We start from the raw sequence: 18,026 nt of genomic DNA, 5'->3' as shown, positions 1-18,026 counted from the left end.
CGATACATTTGTTTCGTTGTGTTTTCAGAATTGGTAGGAATCACTTATGTGCTTTGTTTCTGCTCGAGCAGTAAATCAAGTTGAACTCAATCACGTTCGGCTCTTAATGGATATTTTTTTCTCCCTCCTTTCGAGGGAAAATTACGAAAATAAAAATTGACGGTCTATTTGTGTTGGTTTAAGATAGCGTCGTGTCCATGTCATCGCATGTTAGGCTGCCAGCTACGAGATTTTGCTAGCAACCACTTAGCTTGGCGCAGGTATGCTACATGCTAATGCTACATGCTACGTGTCCAGCCATTGAGCGAGATGCTGCCGCTGCCGACATGAACGACTCTTGGTCAGAAAAAAATACTGATTGCTGGACGAGTTGAAATGAAGTCCGATTAAATGTGAGCCATCGTCAGCATGGCAGATATTAAGGACTCGCGTGGGAGTTTGATGAATTGTTTTGAAAAAGTCAACTTTTGAAGAAGCACGATGATGTTCTCATCGAGGAGGAAACCTGTGCTCTACTTTAAGGAGGAGAGAAGGTAATTTAATTTTCATGTCATACCAACTTCATTTCAGACAACACTCATATAATGGGTTGTAACTCTTTTAAATTCTTCAAATGAATTGTTTGAAGAAATGACGCCTCAAAAGTTGTCGACCAGGAAGACAAGGAGTAAGTCAAAGATTGAGTGGAATTGGACACAAACTTGTGTGCACACTGTTAACAACTGTAGACAGTGCTTCTCAAAAGTTTTTTTTCACTAAGTAAACGATTCTATTCCTAAAAAAAAGTGCATTTAATATTTCTAACCACTGTAACTTATGCAGTTTGGACATGAATTGTAGGAAAATGAAAACAAAATTAAAAAAAACGTGTACTGAAACGTTTTAAATCATTCCAAACATCCAATGCAAATGTACAGTATACAGTAAACGAACTTACAAAAAGTAATTACTGTAAAGTTAAAAAAAAAAAAGTACTGTGCAAGATTAAAAAAAAAAAGTTTAATTAGGCTGTATACATACTTACACGCTTCGTTCTGATGTTTGTTTTAATTTTGAGAAGCACTGTCTTAATTCCATTAAAATCACAATACAGACTGACATCTAACATTACAAGTATGTATTTGTTTCATAAAAGAGTCAAGATATTTTAACTTTGTTGGCTTCTTGCATTCCAAGCATCTTTCCAAATGAGATGCACATCAATGTTTTTAAAGAACAAGATGACACATGATAGAGACGGTTTGTCCTTCACACTAGAAAGTCATTTTCATTTGCTGGAAAATCGAAATATACGCTTATGGGAAACTTAGGTACACTATCAAAAGACAGACAATAATGCTGCGTGTGCGTGTGTGTATGTGGGAGTGGGTGTGTGTGTGTGTGTGTGTGTGCGTGTGAAGTGGACTAAAAGCATGTTTCATTCAGCTCTTAAGACTTGTGTCGTGTGTTCGCCGTCAACTAACTTCTCAGATGTTTGTTTGGTTTGTAGTGAAATCTAATGCACTTTGTAATCATTTAAATCGGTGCTTCTCAAACATTTTAAACCAAGTTACACTTCAACAAATACTACTAGCATATATACAGGATGTTTCATGAGGATGTTACTTATCCCCCCGGTGTTATTTTATTTTTACAAGGTTTGTGTTCATTTGTCCCCAAAAATGGCACTGCGTTTGACGCGTGATAACTCAGTCGTTTATGAAGATTTGTGTATATTTTCCAGACATATCCAATAGTACCCATCTATAGCCCTATAAAACATCAAAATGTCAAAATAACACCAGGGCGTTAAAACAAACAAAAAAATGCATATCTTAGGAACTAGGCTAGCAATATGAAATCAGTTTTGCCTGAAAGGTGAAATCCTCAAGTTTTCGTCCGCGGTGGTATTGTCAGGCCATTGTTACGTCATCAAATGTTTTGACTTTTTTTTCATAAAATGTGCTTTGCAATGTTGTTCACTAGAAGGTGCTTTGTGCCTTAAGAGTTTGATAAGAATGAGTCGTTTACACACATGCTCCACGCAGATTTCGGCTAGAAGTTTCAAAGCGTTTTGCAAGAAATGGAAGACTGTTTCCATGTATGCCGTGTAACCAAGGGCTCGTATATTGAACATTTGTGAAAATGTAATGAAACATGATCAACAGTCATGAAGATATAAGGTAACGTAAAGTAACACACTTGAAACACCGTGTATATATTGTATTAATAATAATGCTTTTGTATTAATACTGCTATTGTGTTCAGGTTTGCATGGGGCCGCTGTTCAGTGTACAAGCTGTTCGGCCTTTGCGTGCTGCTGCTCCTTGCGTCCCTGCTGTGGCTTCAGCTCAGCTGTTCGTCGGACATGTCCGCCGCCTCATCGCAGCGGGACGGGCGCCTCCCGCAGCAGCCTCCCCCACCGTGCCGGTCCGAGAGCCCCCCGCGAGCTGACGAGTCGTGGGGTCCTCACAAGCTGGTGCTGGTGGTGCCCTTCAGGGAGCGCTTCGAGGAGCTGCTGGTTTTCGTGCCCTTCATGCACACCTTCCTCAACAACAAGAAAATCGCGCACCAGATCCTCATCGTCAACCAGGTGGACCACTACAGGTGAGACGTAGCAACATTGTGTGGAGAAATCCAGGGGGGGCAGTTTGTGTGCACACGAAGCCTGTTTGGGAAAGTTCCGAGAGTCCACAAAGCTTCATGTCACCCATATTAGTAGCACCTCCTCTTCCTGCCTCCCACCGTTCTCCAAATAAGAAGTCAAGTGTGCTTTCTTCAAGCTGTTTATTTCTCAATCCCAGTCGAAGTCGACACAAAAGACAAGAGAAAACAAAAGGCAGTTAAACATTGTCAATTTAAACAATAAAATGTTCAACCAAACTATATAAAGTTATCTAATGAAAGCCTGCTAGCTTGATGCTAACACATAACAGGGAATGCCATAGACAGGCTTAAGGAAATTAGCAAAAATGTTGCAGCTAATTTAAACCGACACAATGCAGCAACTCGTACAAGAAGTGGGCGTTGATTTGTCTCTGCTCTGCAGGAATGTCGACTATTTAGCTTAGTAGGGGGCCAGCTCTGCTTCTTGTTCTTGCCGATAATTATGCTGCATCTCTTCCAGTCAAGCTCAATGCAGCCTGCCGTGTTGTGGCGTAATGCGGCACTACGCTGAAGGACCTCGCTTGCATGCTCAACGCAAAAGAATGCTCGCGTAAAAGCGCACTCGCTGATTAGGGCGTTTGTGGCAGGTTCAATCGGGCGTCGCTGATCAACGTGGGCTACCTGGAGAGCGCCAACGACACGGATTACCTGGCCATGCACGACGTGGACCTTCTGCCCCTCAACGACGCGCTGGACTACGGCTTCCCCGCCGAAGGGCCCTTCCACGTGGCCTCTCCGGACCTGCACCCCCTCTATCATTACAATACCTACGTGGGCGGCATCCTGCTGCTCACCAAGAGGCACTACCACATGGTAACGGCCGCCTTTGCACGTCAGCAAGTTCCACATGATCACATCCTCAATTGCACCTTTTGACATGATTGATTTCACTTTATTGCATGACAAATTACATTTCGACCAGAAATTTCACATTTTGATATGACGTTGATTTGACGGGGATTTTTTGTTGTTTTTTGTTGTTTTTTTTAACCAGTGTCAGGGAAAAGATGACTTGTTTCATTTCTTGACTGCAGTATGCACGTTTGACCACTAGAGGGTGCGAATAGACCGTGAAAGTGTTAGGAGGATCCCACTGGCGGCGTTCCTCATGCGTCTGCCGTAAACATCTGTATGGATGCCGTAACATGTTGCCGGCAAAGCTTTGAGTAAAAAAAAATTGTCAACCTATTTTTGTGGTCAACTTTTCCGACTTCAGTCAACTTTTTCCCTCCCCCTAACACAAGTGTAATGGAGCTATAACGGACTTAACATGTCATGCGCATGTGATATTTGTAACACATGTTTCATGCCTATGTAAAACATAGAAGATTAATGATTGTTCCACATGTAAAGAATTCGTGTTAAAAATGTCAACTAACACGTAATGCAAGTTGTCGCCATCCAATGAAAAACGTAATGTACATGTATGGTTTGACTTATCTTTGAAAAGGGCCAAATGCACTTTACTCGTGTGTGCGTGCAGTGTAACGGGATGTCCAATCGTTTCTGGGGGTGGGGCCGCGAGGACGACGAGTTTTACCGACGTCTGCGAAAGGCGGGCTTGCAGGTGAGCGGTGCACCTCTTAAGAAAAGCTGATGTTTTTCCCAAATCTAAGTCGTGGCGCCGATTTGCAGCTGTTCCGGCCGAGCGGCATCACCACCGGATACGAGACCTTCCTGCACGTGCACGACCCGGCCTGGCGCAAGCGGGATCAGAAGCGGGTGGCGGCCCAGAAGCAGGTTCGGCCTGGAACTTCCCGGGATGTTTTTGTTGGAATTTGAAAACTGAGATGTCTTTTGTCTTAGATTTAAAAAAAATAAAACAAAATAGTCAAGTGTTGACATTTATATTATTCAAAATTTTGACACCAATATTTTTCCCTTTTACTGCAAATGAATATGGGATCCAAATATTGATTATCAGCTTCCTTTAACTACTAATAACCACGGCTCTGAAAAAGAAAAAAATAATAATCGTAGATAGATATTTTTTTAAAATAATAAATTATAGAATAACATACACTGTTAAGGAATAGTGTTACAGATTATGGATGGATGCATTTAAAACTTAATAAATAGTTAAATTAATTTTGATGAAATATGTTCAATAAAACATGAAAAATTAGCTTGAATTATTTTATTCTTAAATTCATACAATTTTATTTGTTATGGTAATATAGCCATTATTGCTCTATGTTGGTTAGTTAAAAAGGATTTTTTTTCATTTTTTTCTCATTAATTGCAGGGTAATGATTTCATTCATCATTGTGACTAACGAAATGGAAAATGAGAAAATAAACTATTTTACAACATTTAAAAATAGAGTATAGCACAATGAGTGTGAATTATTTAATCTTAAAAACAAAATGATTTTGTCTTAAGACAACCATTTCCCCCCTTATACCGGTGAATTATAATGTTTGTATTTTACGTTTGTATGAAGGCGAGTGCAGTTGTAAGCCAAAATGAAACTTCTTGGATGTCTTCCGCAAGCCAACCTAAATAGGGAATCCACACACGTCCTTTGACAGTAAAATGTTTTTGTGTGGCGTGCAGGAGCAGTTCAAAGTAGATCCTGACGGGGGCCTCAGCAACCTGCGCTACCAAGTGGAGTCCCGCCAGGAGCTGACTGTAGGTGGCGCCCCCTGCACCGTTATCAACACCAGGCTGGAGTGCGACCAAGACCAGACGCCCTGGTGCCTCCTCGTGTAGGACACACCTGCAAGCACACATGCAAACACACACACACGCTCACACGCTCGCAGGCAGGCACAATTTGGCTGTGTTGGGAAAGCCTCCCTCTGCGCGATGAAGTCAGTGAGGTGGCCATTTGTAGTAATGGAAAATGCCATTCATTTGTCCCAGCTTCCACCCCCCAAAAAATCTTAACCAGACGTAGGACAAAAATGTCATTTTAAATATGGAGAACATACATACATATATCTTCTTTTTCTTTTTCTTTTTTTTTTTATATTAAAAATGTAATCAAACCAGTGTGCATCACAGTATCTTAATATTTATCATGCTCAATGCATGTATAAAACATCTAGCCTTCAACTAATGGAACAATATAAAAAAAATAACCACATACTGGGATTTTTTTTTCCAGTGCAAAGGGCTCTTGTGCATTAAAGTTACAATTCAAGGACAACACAAAATTGCTGAACAGGAAAGCAACAAGGAAGTGCAAGAACTCATTTTGTGCATTCTTTCACTAAAATCAACTCATTCGAAATTTGAATATTGTTCGGCACTATTTTTGTCCATTCCGAATCATTTCAAGACATTTATTAGGGCTACTCACCTTTGCATAGGGCAGTATGCCATCTAGTGATGAACGGGGATATTACAGAGTAAAATTATGTTATTATTGTTATTGTTTTGTTTAATGGTTTTAATTAATGGATGATATAATCGGAGTGTGGGACAGCTGCCCATCCCTGTTGAAGTGTGATATAACAACATCTCCTTTACAATGTAACCCTCCATCGTTTCCATTGTTGTTCTTATGTGTGGGGAATCAGATTCGTTTGTTTTTTTTTGTTTGTTTTTTTGTGATTTTTAGTGGACATTTGAGGAGCTATCTCGGTACGCTATATACAAATAAAGTACACAGATAATTTGGTGATAATGGAGTACAGAAAGAGCGAGTGATTCCCAACACAGCCTTGAATAGTGTGTAAGAAGAGCAAGCAGCAGGTAGTGCCGTTGCGTCTGCTGCCTCAGAGCGCTGAGCAACAACCGTAAGCAGCGCCCCCAACTGGACAGGATTCTCATGTCTCTGCTGCGGCAACTTTTTTTCCAACTTTCAAATTGCAGTGGGACACTTATTTTTTTCTTTTAATTTGCCAGTTTATCATTATAGTTGACAGCTCATTTGAAAATTGATTTCTTATCAGTAAAAATTTCAACATAAGTATTTTTAAAAAAACAAAAAGGAATGACATTTAATGTTTTTTAATGTATTAAATAATTGGGAAATGATGTATGATTAAAAATAATTGTAAAAAAATGTATATAAAAATTGTTACCATTTCTTTTTTGCATTAATTACACATTGTTTGCGTTCCTAAGTTATTCAAAATTTATTTATACAGTTTGTATTCATTTATCTCATTAAGTACCTACTTAGTTGCTTTATTATAAATAACAAAAAAGAAAGCAGTCAAATAATTTTAAAAAAAATGCATTATTGAAGTTTATGTGAGTAGTTGGTCAATTGAAAGTACTGTAAAAATGTTTACAGAAAATTAAAGATCAATAATTATTGTAATAATTCTCATTTCTTCCTTTACTTGTTTAGTTTTGAAAAAAATTGTGACAAAAATGTTTTTATAAGTTTTTTGTTTTGCTTAACGAGTCAGTTGATTTATTAGAAATAATGTTTTTTTTTTTAATTACAATGTTTTTAAGTTGTGTTAAATAATTGTTTATATTAATTAAAATTAGATAAACTGAGCATTATTTTCCTGAAATAAACAAGTTTATTTGCTGCATTGTTTAATTTTCTTTACCTAAAATTAATTTGTTTTGTTCACTTAAACAAAACAATATATTTATTTTCTATTCATCTGACTGGAAATTGATTTCCTGTGAACAGCAAAAACAAAACGTGATAGCAAAACAAACAGTTTTACATGCACATTTTGTATTTGATTAAATAATTGTTTAATTAATTGTAATTGAATTCTAATACTAAATGCCAACAACAATGCTGGTGCAGGTCAGAAAAGCCAAACTTGAGCCCAAAAGTTTGCACACCCCTCAAGTGAGCTCGCACATGTAACCTGGCTAGCGGGCAGAGGCAGAATGTTCTGACTGCAAAATTTTTTTTTTGTTTGTTTTCTTTTTTTGTTCGTTTTTTTTTATGGGGTTACTCACTCTTGATGGAAAGTTACGTCAAGAGGAAGAGATGCAACACAACTATTTAAATTTTATTTTTCCTATTTAAGTGCTTTTTTTAAGAAAAACTGTAGTATTGCTTGAGGTGCGCCACAAATGGACATGTTACTTGTAAAATGATGACATCACTGAATAAGAATAACGATGATCAACGTCAGACTGCTGTCATCCATTTTGTTGGTAATAAACGATACGTTTTTATTATTCTGTCCCTTTGTTTTCTTCTGGTCCTTCCACATTCTCAACTGTCTCAATACAGCATTCATAAAATTTGGAACATCCAAGTGTCCACTATATGGAGCAATGAGCTCTGATCCAATATGTGTCTTGCTTCTTGCAATCATTTACAACAGCGATGGCGCAGATTATAGGGGTACGTTGGCGCTGGAGAACCTTTTTGCTGGTGATGGAGCTCAAATCTGCTCTCTGCGTTGTGTTGTGTCGAAATTAGTGACAGGAGATGTGATGGTTGCTCGACTCGTTTACTTCCGTCCGCACAAACACACGACGTGCGCTGGTCAGCCCCAGAAGGCCTTATCGGCACACTAGGAAGTAAATTATGTTAGCGTTTGTGGCTAATTGGCCACTAACAATTGCACAGCGGTACCCAACTCGACAGTAGAAAATGCCTGTTCTTAAAAGCTTCTGTTTGAGTTGAACTCTCTCTGAATGTCATGTATTTTAAATGCAACTCTGTCAACAGTGATGTTTTGACACGTGAGAAAGGTGTCTCTGCTTTTTATGAAAATAAAAATCATCATGACAAAGAAAAGAAGGGAGTCAAAGAAGTGTGATTTCATGTTATAGGGCATCATGCCAAAAAACATGTTTTGTCAGTAACTTCACCCACATGATGCTGCTAATATACAGAGATGGGCACTTGGTTTTGGAATAAGATGCCTCTAGTATCAATAGCTAAAGCTAGCAGAGATGGGGTTGTACTTAAAAAAATATATTGGTTGTCAAATTCAACAAATACTAAAGGAGAAAGTCAAAGAGTGAAATGTTGGGCCCATAATTAATATGTTTGTTGTTGTAAGTGCTAAGGGACCAAACAAATGTGGAAAAAGCAAATATGGGGGTGAAAAATGCCCAAAAGAACTTTAAAATGTTCAAGCAACCAATTTTCACATTTCCCAACTTGATCGAACCATCCCAATTACGGCTCATCCTGGATATAATGGAAATGATCTTTCACATTCCCCAATTCAACCCGAATTCCAAATTTTCCGTTTCAAAGAAAAGAAGACGCGTAACGACGTAGGTCTCGGCCACTGACCTGAGCCGCATGGAATTGCTTCATTTGGTTTTTGCCCAATGCGGAAGTCAAACTTATCAAGTTATGTGTTCTCTTCTAAGTCGGCTAGTCAACATTAAAGTCGACTAGTAATGTCTGGCAGTGGTCCTCAATCAATTAGTCATTTCTAACAGAAGACCAATGCTGTCCTAAGTGGACTAGTAATGTCTGACAGTGCGCTGGGTCTCTTTATGCTTGACTAGTGATGTCTAATAGTGGTTCAGTCGCCTTTACGTCCACTAGTCTTGTCTGAAGGTGACCCATTCTCTCCTACGTCGACTAGTTATGTCTGCCGTACGTTATGTGCTTGTGACATTCTTGTCATAATTGCAGTGCAGGTGATAACTTGTGTGTGTGCGTGTGTTTGTGTGTGGTTGCGCGCATGTGTGTTGTTTAGCTAATAGCTAGCCTCCCGTGCCGCCGCCACAAGTTGCCTCCTCCCCCCGCCCCCACCGCCGTCTGGTAATTTCTTGTGGATCTTTCTGGAAGCGAAGTGCCGATTGACACTTTGCGCCTTGGGGCTGAAAGGTTTGCTTTTTACGAGAATTCGTCACAATTACACACTTGGGCTGAGAGGAGCCCCGCGGCCGTCTTACTCACACAAGGCTCGCTCGCACACACACGCCTGCATCTACGAAACATTGATCTGTTTGACAGAGGTGTCATCTACATACTATGCAACATAGATAAGTGCAGTCGAGATATAGACTAATGTAAATATACCTGACGCTTCAAGTTGTTTTATAAAAAAAAAAAAAAAAAAAAGTGATTGATAATTTCAGCCTTGAGGAATTTTTTTGTAAACACAATCCTTATTGACTGGCGCAAATGGCGACAGCCCACTGAAATACACTTTTGGCGTTACGCATAAAGTGCATAAATGATTTCAAATTCTCATAAAATCCATTGGACTCTCTTCTTTATACATTCGGAGAAAACGACATGCGATTGTTTCGACATGTTGGCTAATTCATACATAGCTCAGAAATCACACCATCTGTTTTGATGTCTGCTAATGTGCGAATGCAAAATGACTGCCTCATCCCGGCACTTTAGCTCACAGATCCCTCTGATGTACTGTGACAATATAATGAGACCCTCTCCAGTGTCATTAACGCAGCTAAAAAGAGCTTCCACAAAAAGTAAAAGGAGCAAAAAAAAAAAAAAGAGGAACTCTAAAGACACTAAGATGCATTTGTGATTGTTTTCATGGAACAGGCATAGTAAGCAACATGAGAGAAATCATATACAGTATATATTACTAAAAATGGAATTAGCATCTTCAGAAAACATGAAATTTCATTTGGGACGCATAACAGTAAAGACAAGTTGACATTAAAAAAAAATCTCCACGGTGTTATGGTGAATAAAAAAACTCAAATGCGCCGTTCCAAGTGATTCCATTTCAAAGGATTTTTATAGGATGTTAAAGAACTGAAAAGCATCCTTCCTTGAATTTAGTCATTTGTTTGAGTTGAGTTCTCAAACTTCATAGTGTCAACCTATTGTGTTGCCATTTAGTGGTCGACAGTGGAATTACTCCAGAAATAGCGGGACTGCAAAGCCGGAATTCGCAATGGAGGCGGGATTACCGTACATCTCACCGCTTATCAACAAAAGACTCGCATCAAAGTACAGCAGCGAGGAGTAAAATGTAGTCGTAGAAAACATTTGCCAGGACGCTTTCGGAAAATAGGAGAAAAAATATCATTTGCATAATGCTTTGGAATTGCGCGAGTAAAACAAGTGAGGAGCTTTGTGATTGGCTCTCTGCAGTTTTTGGGGCGTCCCCGAGGGGGTCCTACAGGCACCGCCCGGGCACCTGGTTTCCCCCCCGAGGCTGAATACTTTGCATCCATCTGTCTGTCGTCACTTTGGCGAGCCATAAACTTGTGAACGTTCATCATCGGCTGACAGGAAGTTGCTTCTCAGGGGGGCGCGTGAAAGACAAACGAGCGGCAGACGAGCGACGGCGACGTCCGCTCGCGTGAAAAACACCATACGCCGCGTCTATAAGTAGCGTTATCTGCCTGCCGGATTCTGCCGCCATCTGCTCAATACGTTTCGTTTTGAATTCTGTTCTTTGCGAATGTCGTCGGACATCAACAGCACTTGTTTGAGTTCATGACATGAGCTCACTGATTTTTTTCAGTAGGAGGCGCTGTACGTTTCAATTGATTCATTTTGGATGAACGTGCTAATAAATGGAAACACCATGTCAGTCCTGCTAATTTTAGTCACGCTAATAAACGCGCCAATTAAACAATCCGTCAAGTTAGTCATGCTAACAAACATGCTCATAACCTTATTACATTGCAAATTATGCTAATTAAGAGGCTAACGAACCTACGGAAGCGCCGGTACCCTGCACGTTTAAGATGTTTCCCTTCTCCAACGAACTTGATTCCAATAATCAGCTCATCACATAAAGCTCTGCAAGAGCCTGACAACGATCCTGAACCCACAAAATACGACGCCGGGTAGGCCATGTTTGTATTTGTTTCTTGCTACTGCTGCTGTGTTCTTGATTGGCCACGCTCCGTTTCACGTCTCAGAGTGATGACGCAGGAGTAGTCGGAGAGTGACAAAAATAATAACGCTCAGTGGCTACGTTTACATGGACACATTTATTCGGATTAAATGCCTGATCGGAATAAAAGTGCTTCATGTAAATACCTCATTCGGAATATTCTGAGCCGGTCAAGCCCATTCCGATCAAGATTTTATTTCGAATGAGAGCGGTAGGTCGATTGTTAATCCGATCGCCGCGCATGAAAACACTTACTCCGACATTTTAACCCCTTTACTGCGCAAGTCTGCGACATCATTATAGGCATTTGTTATTCTCGGAAGCTAGAGCCAGTGTTATATTGTTTGTTGTTTGATTCAATAAAGTTTGGGGGAAAAAAACAGAGCGAGCAAAAGACGTGGCGGGCACAAGACAGAACTGGTACAACTGGATCTCCATTAGGAAGTGATAACTCAACGTAACACATACCTGTCAACTTGTACGTTTCCCCCGTATTTTATACGTTTTTTGATCATTTCAAATTGTGTACGCCATATAACAATTTTTGTACGGAAGAAAAAATAATTAAAAACTAGTGTTTTGTTAAACCGATCTCGTCTTGCCCATTTCGGCTCTAATCAGGAGCGTCCGTTAGCGATTCCGACTGCAAACTTCGGCCGACTTTCACGATCAAAGATTGATCATATTTAGCAGCTAGAATTTGTTTGTTCGGACTGGAACGCCGCCACCCGGACCGCGGTGGCTGCAAATGAGGTCGGCGTCTTGGCGCTAAACCGATACTTGCACCTTTTCCATCCACAGTGGCTCTATGTTTTCGTTATTTTATATGTTGATGGGCGGCACGGTGGTCGACTGGTTAGCACGTCCGCCTCACAGTTCAGAGGGCGTGGGTTCGATCCCGGCTCCGGCCTCCCTGTGTGGAGTTTGCATGTTCTCCCCGTGCCTGCGTAGGTTTTCTCCAGGGACTCCGGTTTCCTCCCACATTCCAAAAACATGCATGGTGAGTTGATTGGACACTCTAAATTGCCCCTAGGTGTGATTGCGAGTACGGATGTTTGTCTCTGTGTGCCCTGCGATTGGCTGGCAACCAATTCAGGGTGTCCCCTGCCCACTGCCCAAAGACAGCTGGGATAGGCTCCAGCACGCCCCGTGACCCTTGTGAGGATAAGCGGTACAGATAATGGATGGATGGATATATGTTGATGTAGACATCTGCTTCCTTGTCTAAAGACTTTTCCACCCTCAAATTGACCACAGCGCGCTAACACCCAAAAACAAAATCATCTTTTGGAGCGATCACAATAAAAGAGGAAGTTCATTGTTGAAAAACCCTCCAAATAAAAGCTTGTTTACATCAGCAACCCCAAAAATGTTACCTGAAAGCAACACCGCATGACACCTGAAGCTAATGCTAATTTGGCACCCCAAGGAAACACAGTCCTAACTGCCGTACGTCCTGAAGGCAGCATTAACTTGGCACGTGAAGACAACACGGTGCCAAATTGGTCGGGGCAGCGAGTAAACAAATGTGAGCGGTGGGGGAGGCGTTTAGACGTTAAATTGTTCTCACTGGGGAACACCTATGGACTCGCACACGCCTCCTGGAGGGCTGCGAGGGGGAGGGGGGGTGGCTACAGGAAGAGCCTGGGGGGACCAACACACACACCTGCAGACAAAGGGGGTGTCACATGAGCGCACACACCCATCTGTCAAGGGGCCGCTGGCGGGATGCGGTCCGGCAAGTCGGATCAGAACATCAAAAAGGGTTTTTGATGGGAGGTGTGACGAGTGACGGACCCCGCCCCCGCCCAGCCCTTGTGTGATGACATCATCATGAACACCTGCTCAGGTACAAACCCGACTCAGAATTTTGGTTGTCACTTTCTCTTTCATTGAGTGTCTCACTTTTTGGGGGGGGATTTCTGTTGGTAGTTCCTGCCCCGCGGCGCAGACGACCCCGATGCTGATTGGTTGTTGTGGACATCACAGGTGCTGTGGTAAAGTGTATCAGATAAGAACCCATACACAAACCAGCCTCGCATGTATGCGCGTCAGTGTCAACTTTTGGGATTTATGCATTGTCATGACAACAATCAATCATTTTTTTGACCTTTTGTTTGGTGACTTGTCATGCTAGACGGCCGGATAGCTAGATAGAGTCAATCTAGTATCGATAGCTCTAGTGTAGGGATAGACCGATTATCGGTCGGGCCGATTATCGGCTCTGATATTCAGTGTTTTTACGAATATCGGCATCGGCCTATTTTAAAAATCTGATGGCCGATAATGTATTTAAAGCTGCGTTAACTTCAAGGAACTATCTATTTACATTCTCAGTTAACTTTAGAAGAGATTCTACTGACCCTGGGAACACTCTGCACTTTTGTTTTTGTTTGAAATCAAAAAATAGGCAGCAAGCTAAGTGAAATTTGAATAAAAGTGAATAAACATTTCTGTCATTTTGAAATTTTGGAGGGACTACATGGAGCTATTATTTAAGTTTTCATTTAACTTTTGAAGACATGGTGATGACCCTGCAGGAGCTGCCTTTTTGTTAGAATTTTACAACCAAGATTTATATTGTCAAACATTTATAATAATTTTTTTTTTTTAATTCAACATTATGCAAATCTGAAAAATATATGTGCTTAAAGAAGTTTGAACAAAGCTAAGTTTTAATTCTTTTCAGATTGCGATCTGAAATATTTTCCTTTTTGCTGAAAATCGTCTCCAAATATCGGTTATCGGCCTCCTTGTCTACTAATATCGTATCGGCCCTGAAATAAACGTATCGGTCTATCCCTGCGCAGTAGTGTGAAATGTTCTTGCTAAATGATTGCTACTGTCGGTCAATTTGCATAGTATACAACACTGGTTCTCACCTGTTGTCAGCATTTTGTTGCAAAGTCTTGACCCACTTATATAGAAGTTTACAACAGTAAAGTATTTTCGGGGGAATGTATTATTAACTCATATTAAATAAATGATTACTATTAAATACAGTATGTGAGTAAAACTGGATTAACCGCTTTTTGAGTTTTTGGACTGGACTAAAACTTTCACAAAAACAGATGGCTAAAATATGACAAAGACTAATATTTTACATTTAAAATGGCTGCCAAAAACAACACTGCAAAATAGATGATAGAATAAGACGACTTTTGCATCGATAGCTAAAGCTAGTATACTAGAAGTCAACTCTAGTATACAGTAGATAGAGACACTTGGAAAGAAATACTGTCGATAGATGGACATTGATATTGGGTTGAGCAACACTTAATCAACAACTAATCAATTGTCAAATAAATCGACAACCATTTTGACAATTCATTGTTCAGAGACCTTGTTTAAATTAATATTTGTATAAATCTGCTGAATTTCAGCCTCTTAACAGTAAATTAGCAAACAATACATTTCTGTTGTCCTTCGTGAGAGCAGACTGATTGACTCCAAATAAAATATTTACAAACTTCTGTTTTTTTCCTCAGAAAACAATGAGCAACATTTTTGCCGATTTTCTGGCATGTTATGGACCAAAACAGTAACTCAATCAGAACTCATTTATTTTTTCTAAATTGTCCATTTGAAATCATGGCCTGTTTTGTGGACAAAAGGGATGGGAATTTTTAAATCTGATTCATCAATTTATAAAATAATAACAAAATAATAGACAGATTAATCGGCTATTAAAATAATTGTTAGTTGCATCCCTAATATAGTATGTAGGACAGATCGAGGATGACCCCAGTGCTTCCTTTATCCACCTACCGTGCAATATTCAAGTCTGGAGCACTCCAATAATCCACACAGTATGCTGTGTCTTTACTTTTTATCTTTCGTTGTCTTAACTTTCTTAACTTTAATTTTGTATATTTTACATACCTGCATACATTAAGAGTGGCACAAAGGGAGAATTATTGTACACATAGAATATGGATAGCTTGCTATCCAGAGACGAGAAAAAGATTTGATGGGTGTAGAAAGTGACGCTGGAATAGCGCCACATAGTGGTCACATGGTGGTCATCATGCCAGAGTCTAATTGCTCCTTAATTTGTCTCCTCGTCGCCTCATTCAGTCGCACACAAACCCTGCACTAGTGTGTGTGTGTGTGTGTGTGTTGGTGCGTCGCCTCCTCCCAAGCTGTTTCTTTGCTCGCGCACAGAAAACTCAAATCGTCACTTCTTCTTTTCAACCTTCTGTTCTCCTCCTCTCATTTCCTCTCCTCCTCCTCAGCCTCCCTTTATACCCCATCCGCACCCCGCGGCAAGTGTGAGCGTTTTAATTGTGCTGAGCTGGAATCAATTAAGTGCGGCATCAGCAGGGGGGTGTTGACACTAGTCACGCACACACACACCATTGCAAGGACGCTCATTAGCGCCAGCATGACACGACACTTGTGGGTAATAATCACAAATAGCCACAAGCTCGTTCACTCACTTTAATGCTCATAAGATATCATTACACACTGACTAAGTGTCCGAATGACTCACTTATGCGTCACACGACGTCTGCTGATTGGACGCCAAGTCCAGATTTGACCGTGGCTTTCTGTCGGCGTAAAGCGCAGGATCGAAGAGGATTTCATATTCAAGCTTGAAGTACTTCCTGTTTTCATGCTTCATCTTTCAAATTTACACCGTGTCACCAGTGGAATTACACCTAAAATAATCAGGAGGTACAACCAAATGGTTAAAAATTGTAGACAGGAAAATCCGCAAAATAGCGCCACCACAAACTCAGATGCCACAATGGAGGGGGGGTTACTGTATCTATTTTTATTTGTAGATTTTTCAAACGTCATCTCTGATAAGTGAAAACTGATTGCAAAGCGAGGCTACGACACGACAATTCCCATGAGCATCGGCTGCGCTCGCTGTTTGCTCATCTGTCTTCCCGTGGAGCCTTCTGCTGACATCACTGCTGACGTGGAGTCAGACCGAACGGCGGTGATAATACGGCCGTATTTTGTGGTCGTTACAAGAAACTTCAAATTTGAAATCATTCAAGACACTGTGACGCCAGGATGGCCCATTATTCACTCAAAAACTCTTAATTTTTTTTTTTTTTAATCAGGACAATGAAACTGAGATGCATTTTCAATTATATCAATTTGATCTAATCTTGGAACACCTATTTTTCACGGGCAATATGGATTTGTGAATAAATAATTGCCTCTGAAAAGTTGAATTTTATGGCCAAAATCGTGAGATGGCCATGTTTTGATGTGACGTCACCGGCACAAATTCACCAAATTCGCCGTATAGCCGGTGCGGACAAAGTAATGTACCATATCGTCGCTGTCCTGTGAAAAACACATTTTTTTCAATTTTCTTATTTTTACGTGAATGATGTTTCCATGTTACAGACATCGCACTAGCGTGAAAATTTAAAACATTTCCAAAATTGGACATGTTGGAGTGTTTTTCACAGGACAGCGACGATATGTAACAACAAACATCACTTCCCGTACCTTATACAGGGCGCTGACTTAGTTAGCAGCCAGGGCTTTTAGCTTAGCATTGTGCGCTCTCAAGCTGGTTTCGATCTCAGAGTGGGGTGGATGCCGCTCCAGTAAAAACGCATATTGACGTATACCCAAGTGTGGCAGTATTTCCTCATAATTTATATACAGTATCATCGCTGTCGGGTGGAAGCCCCCCCCACCTCCAAAATGTCATTTTGCAATAGCGCTACTAGATAGCCGTAAAACGTCTTAGCCAATGAGGCCTTATTGTTTAATTTTGCTTTGTTTCCTCAAGTGCTGCGGTTCAAAGTGTCAGCAGGGGGCGACATTTACGCCAGAAAAGGAGGCCTTGTTAGACGAAGCCTTAATGGCGTTTAATGATGCTATGAGAGGGAGGAGACACCTCATGCCGCTGGGAACCGGATTATCCCGCTTTTGTCCCTTTGGACCAGCTCAAAGGCACACACAATAATAGCCCCAGGACTGAAGCATCTCTTTGACCCCTCCCCCCCCCCTCCTTCCTGGGCCCGCAACGCCCGCTACTGAAGACCGAGCCACTTAACCTCACCTCACCTTCTGTCAGCGGGACAATGCGACTGCACGCACCTCCTACTGTGACATCATCCGCTGTCACACGTCAGTGCCGTGATGTCATCGCAAAAGTTCGACGAAATGGTCGGCCGAACTTGCTTTTTTACGTATCGCATGACAGATATGATCAGGGGTGTCCAAACCGGGTCTTCGAGGGCCCCGATCCAGCTTGTTTAAGATGTTTCAGTCCTATAACACACCCGATTCAAGAGAATCACATGTTGGCGCGTGCGGCCATGTTGGTCACATGACACCACGAGCGCGTTGGCGGCCATGTTGGCCACCCGTGTGGGTGTTTAGCACGGCGGCGAGGAGATGAGCAATCGCCATCTTGTCCCCCGTGCCAAAAAAAAAGATTGCGAGGCGGCGACCAGATGGTGGGCGCCTCCCGATTGCTCGCGCCGTCTCCGCCGCCGCCGCCGCCTCTGCGACCAGTCAGTGAGCATCCGCGGGCGCATATGTTTTTCCCTTCAGCGACCCGGCCGTTAGAGGGCCGCTTATTTGGACACGCCGGGCAAGTGAGGCGGCAGGAAACTTCGGCGCTGATGTGACTGTTGTTTGGACTTCTTGCGTGATGCCGACTCTCACGCCGGA

At 41.4% G+C, this 18,026-nt stretch overlaps 1 protein-coding gene across 1 annotated transcript; it reads left to right on the top strand.

The window, feature by feature from the left end:
• Positions 1–70: 70 nt before the first annotated feature.
• b4galt7 (xylosylprotein beta 1,4-galactosyltransferase, polypeptide 7 (galactosyltransferase I)) lies at positions 71–7,757 on the top strand. The gene is made up of 6 exons (XM_086022357.1): positions 71–533; positions 2,248–2,586; positions 3,234–3,459; positions 4,130–4,213; positions 4,282–4,386; positions 5,203–7,757. Exons 1-6 carry the CDS (start codon positions 481–483, stop codon positions 5,356–5,358), a joined length of 963 nt encoding a protein of 320 aa, XP_085878483.1. The 5' UTR covers positions 71–480; the 3' UTR covers positions 5,359–7,757.
• The last annotated feature ends 10,269 nt before the right edge of the window (positions 7,758–18,026 follow it).

This window comes from Filicampus tigris, chromosome 2, assembly GCF_054856515.1.
Source record: "Filicampus tigris isolate MCC_2025a chromosome 2, RoL_Ftig_1.0, whole genome shotgun sequence".
In the NCBI taxonomy this organism is placed as follows: domain Eukaryota; kingdom Metazoa; phylum Chordata; class Actinopteri; order Syngnathiformes; family Syngnathidae; genus Filicampus; species Filicampus tigris.
Note: the sequence above shows the minus strand (reverse complement) of the source record. Positions and strands in the feature narration are given on the sequence as shown.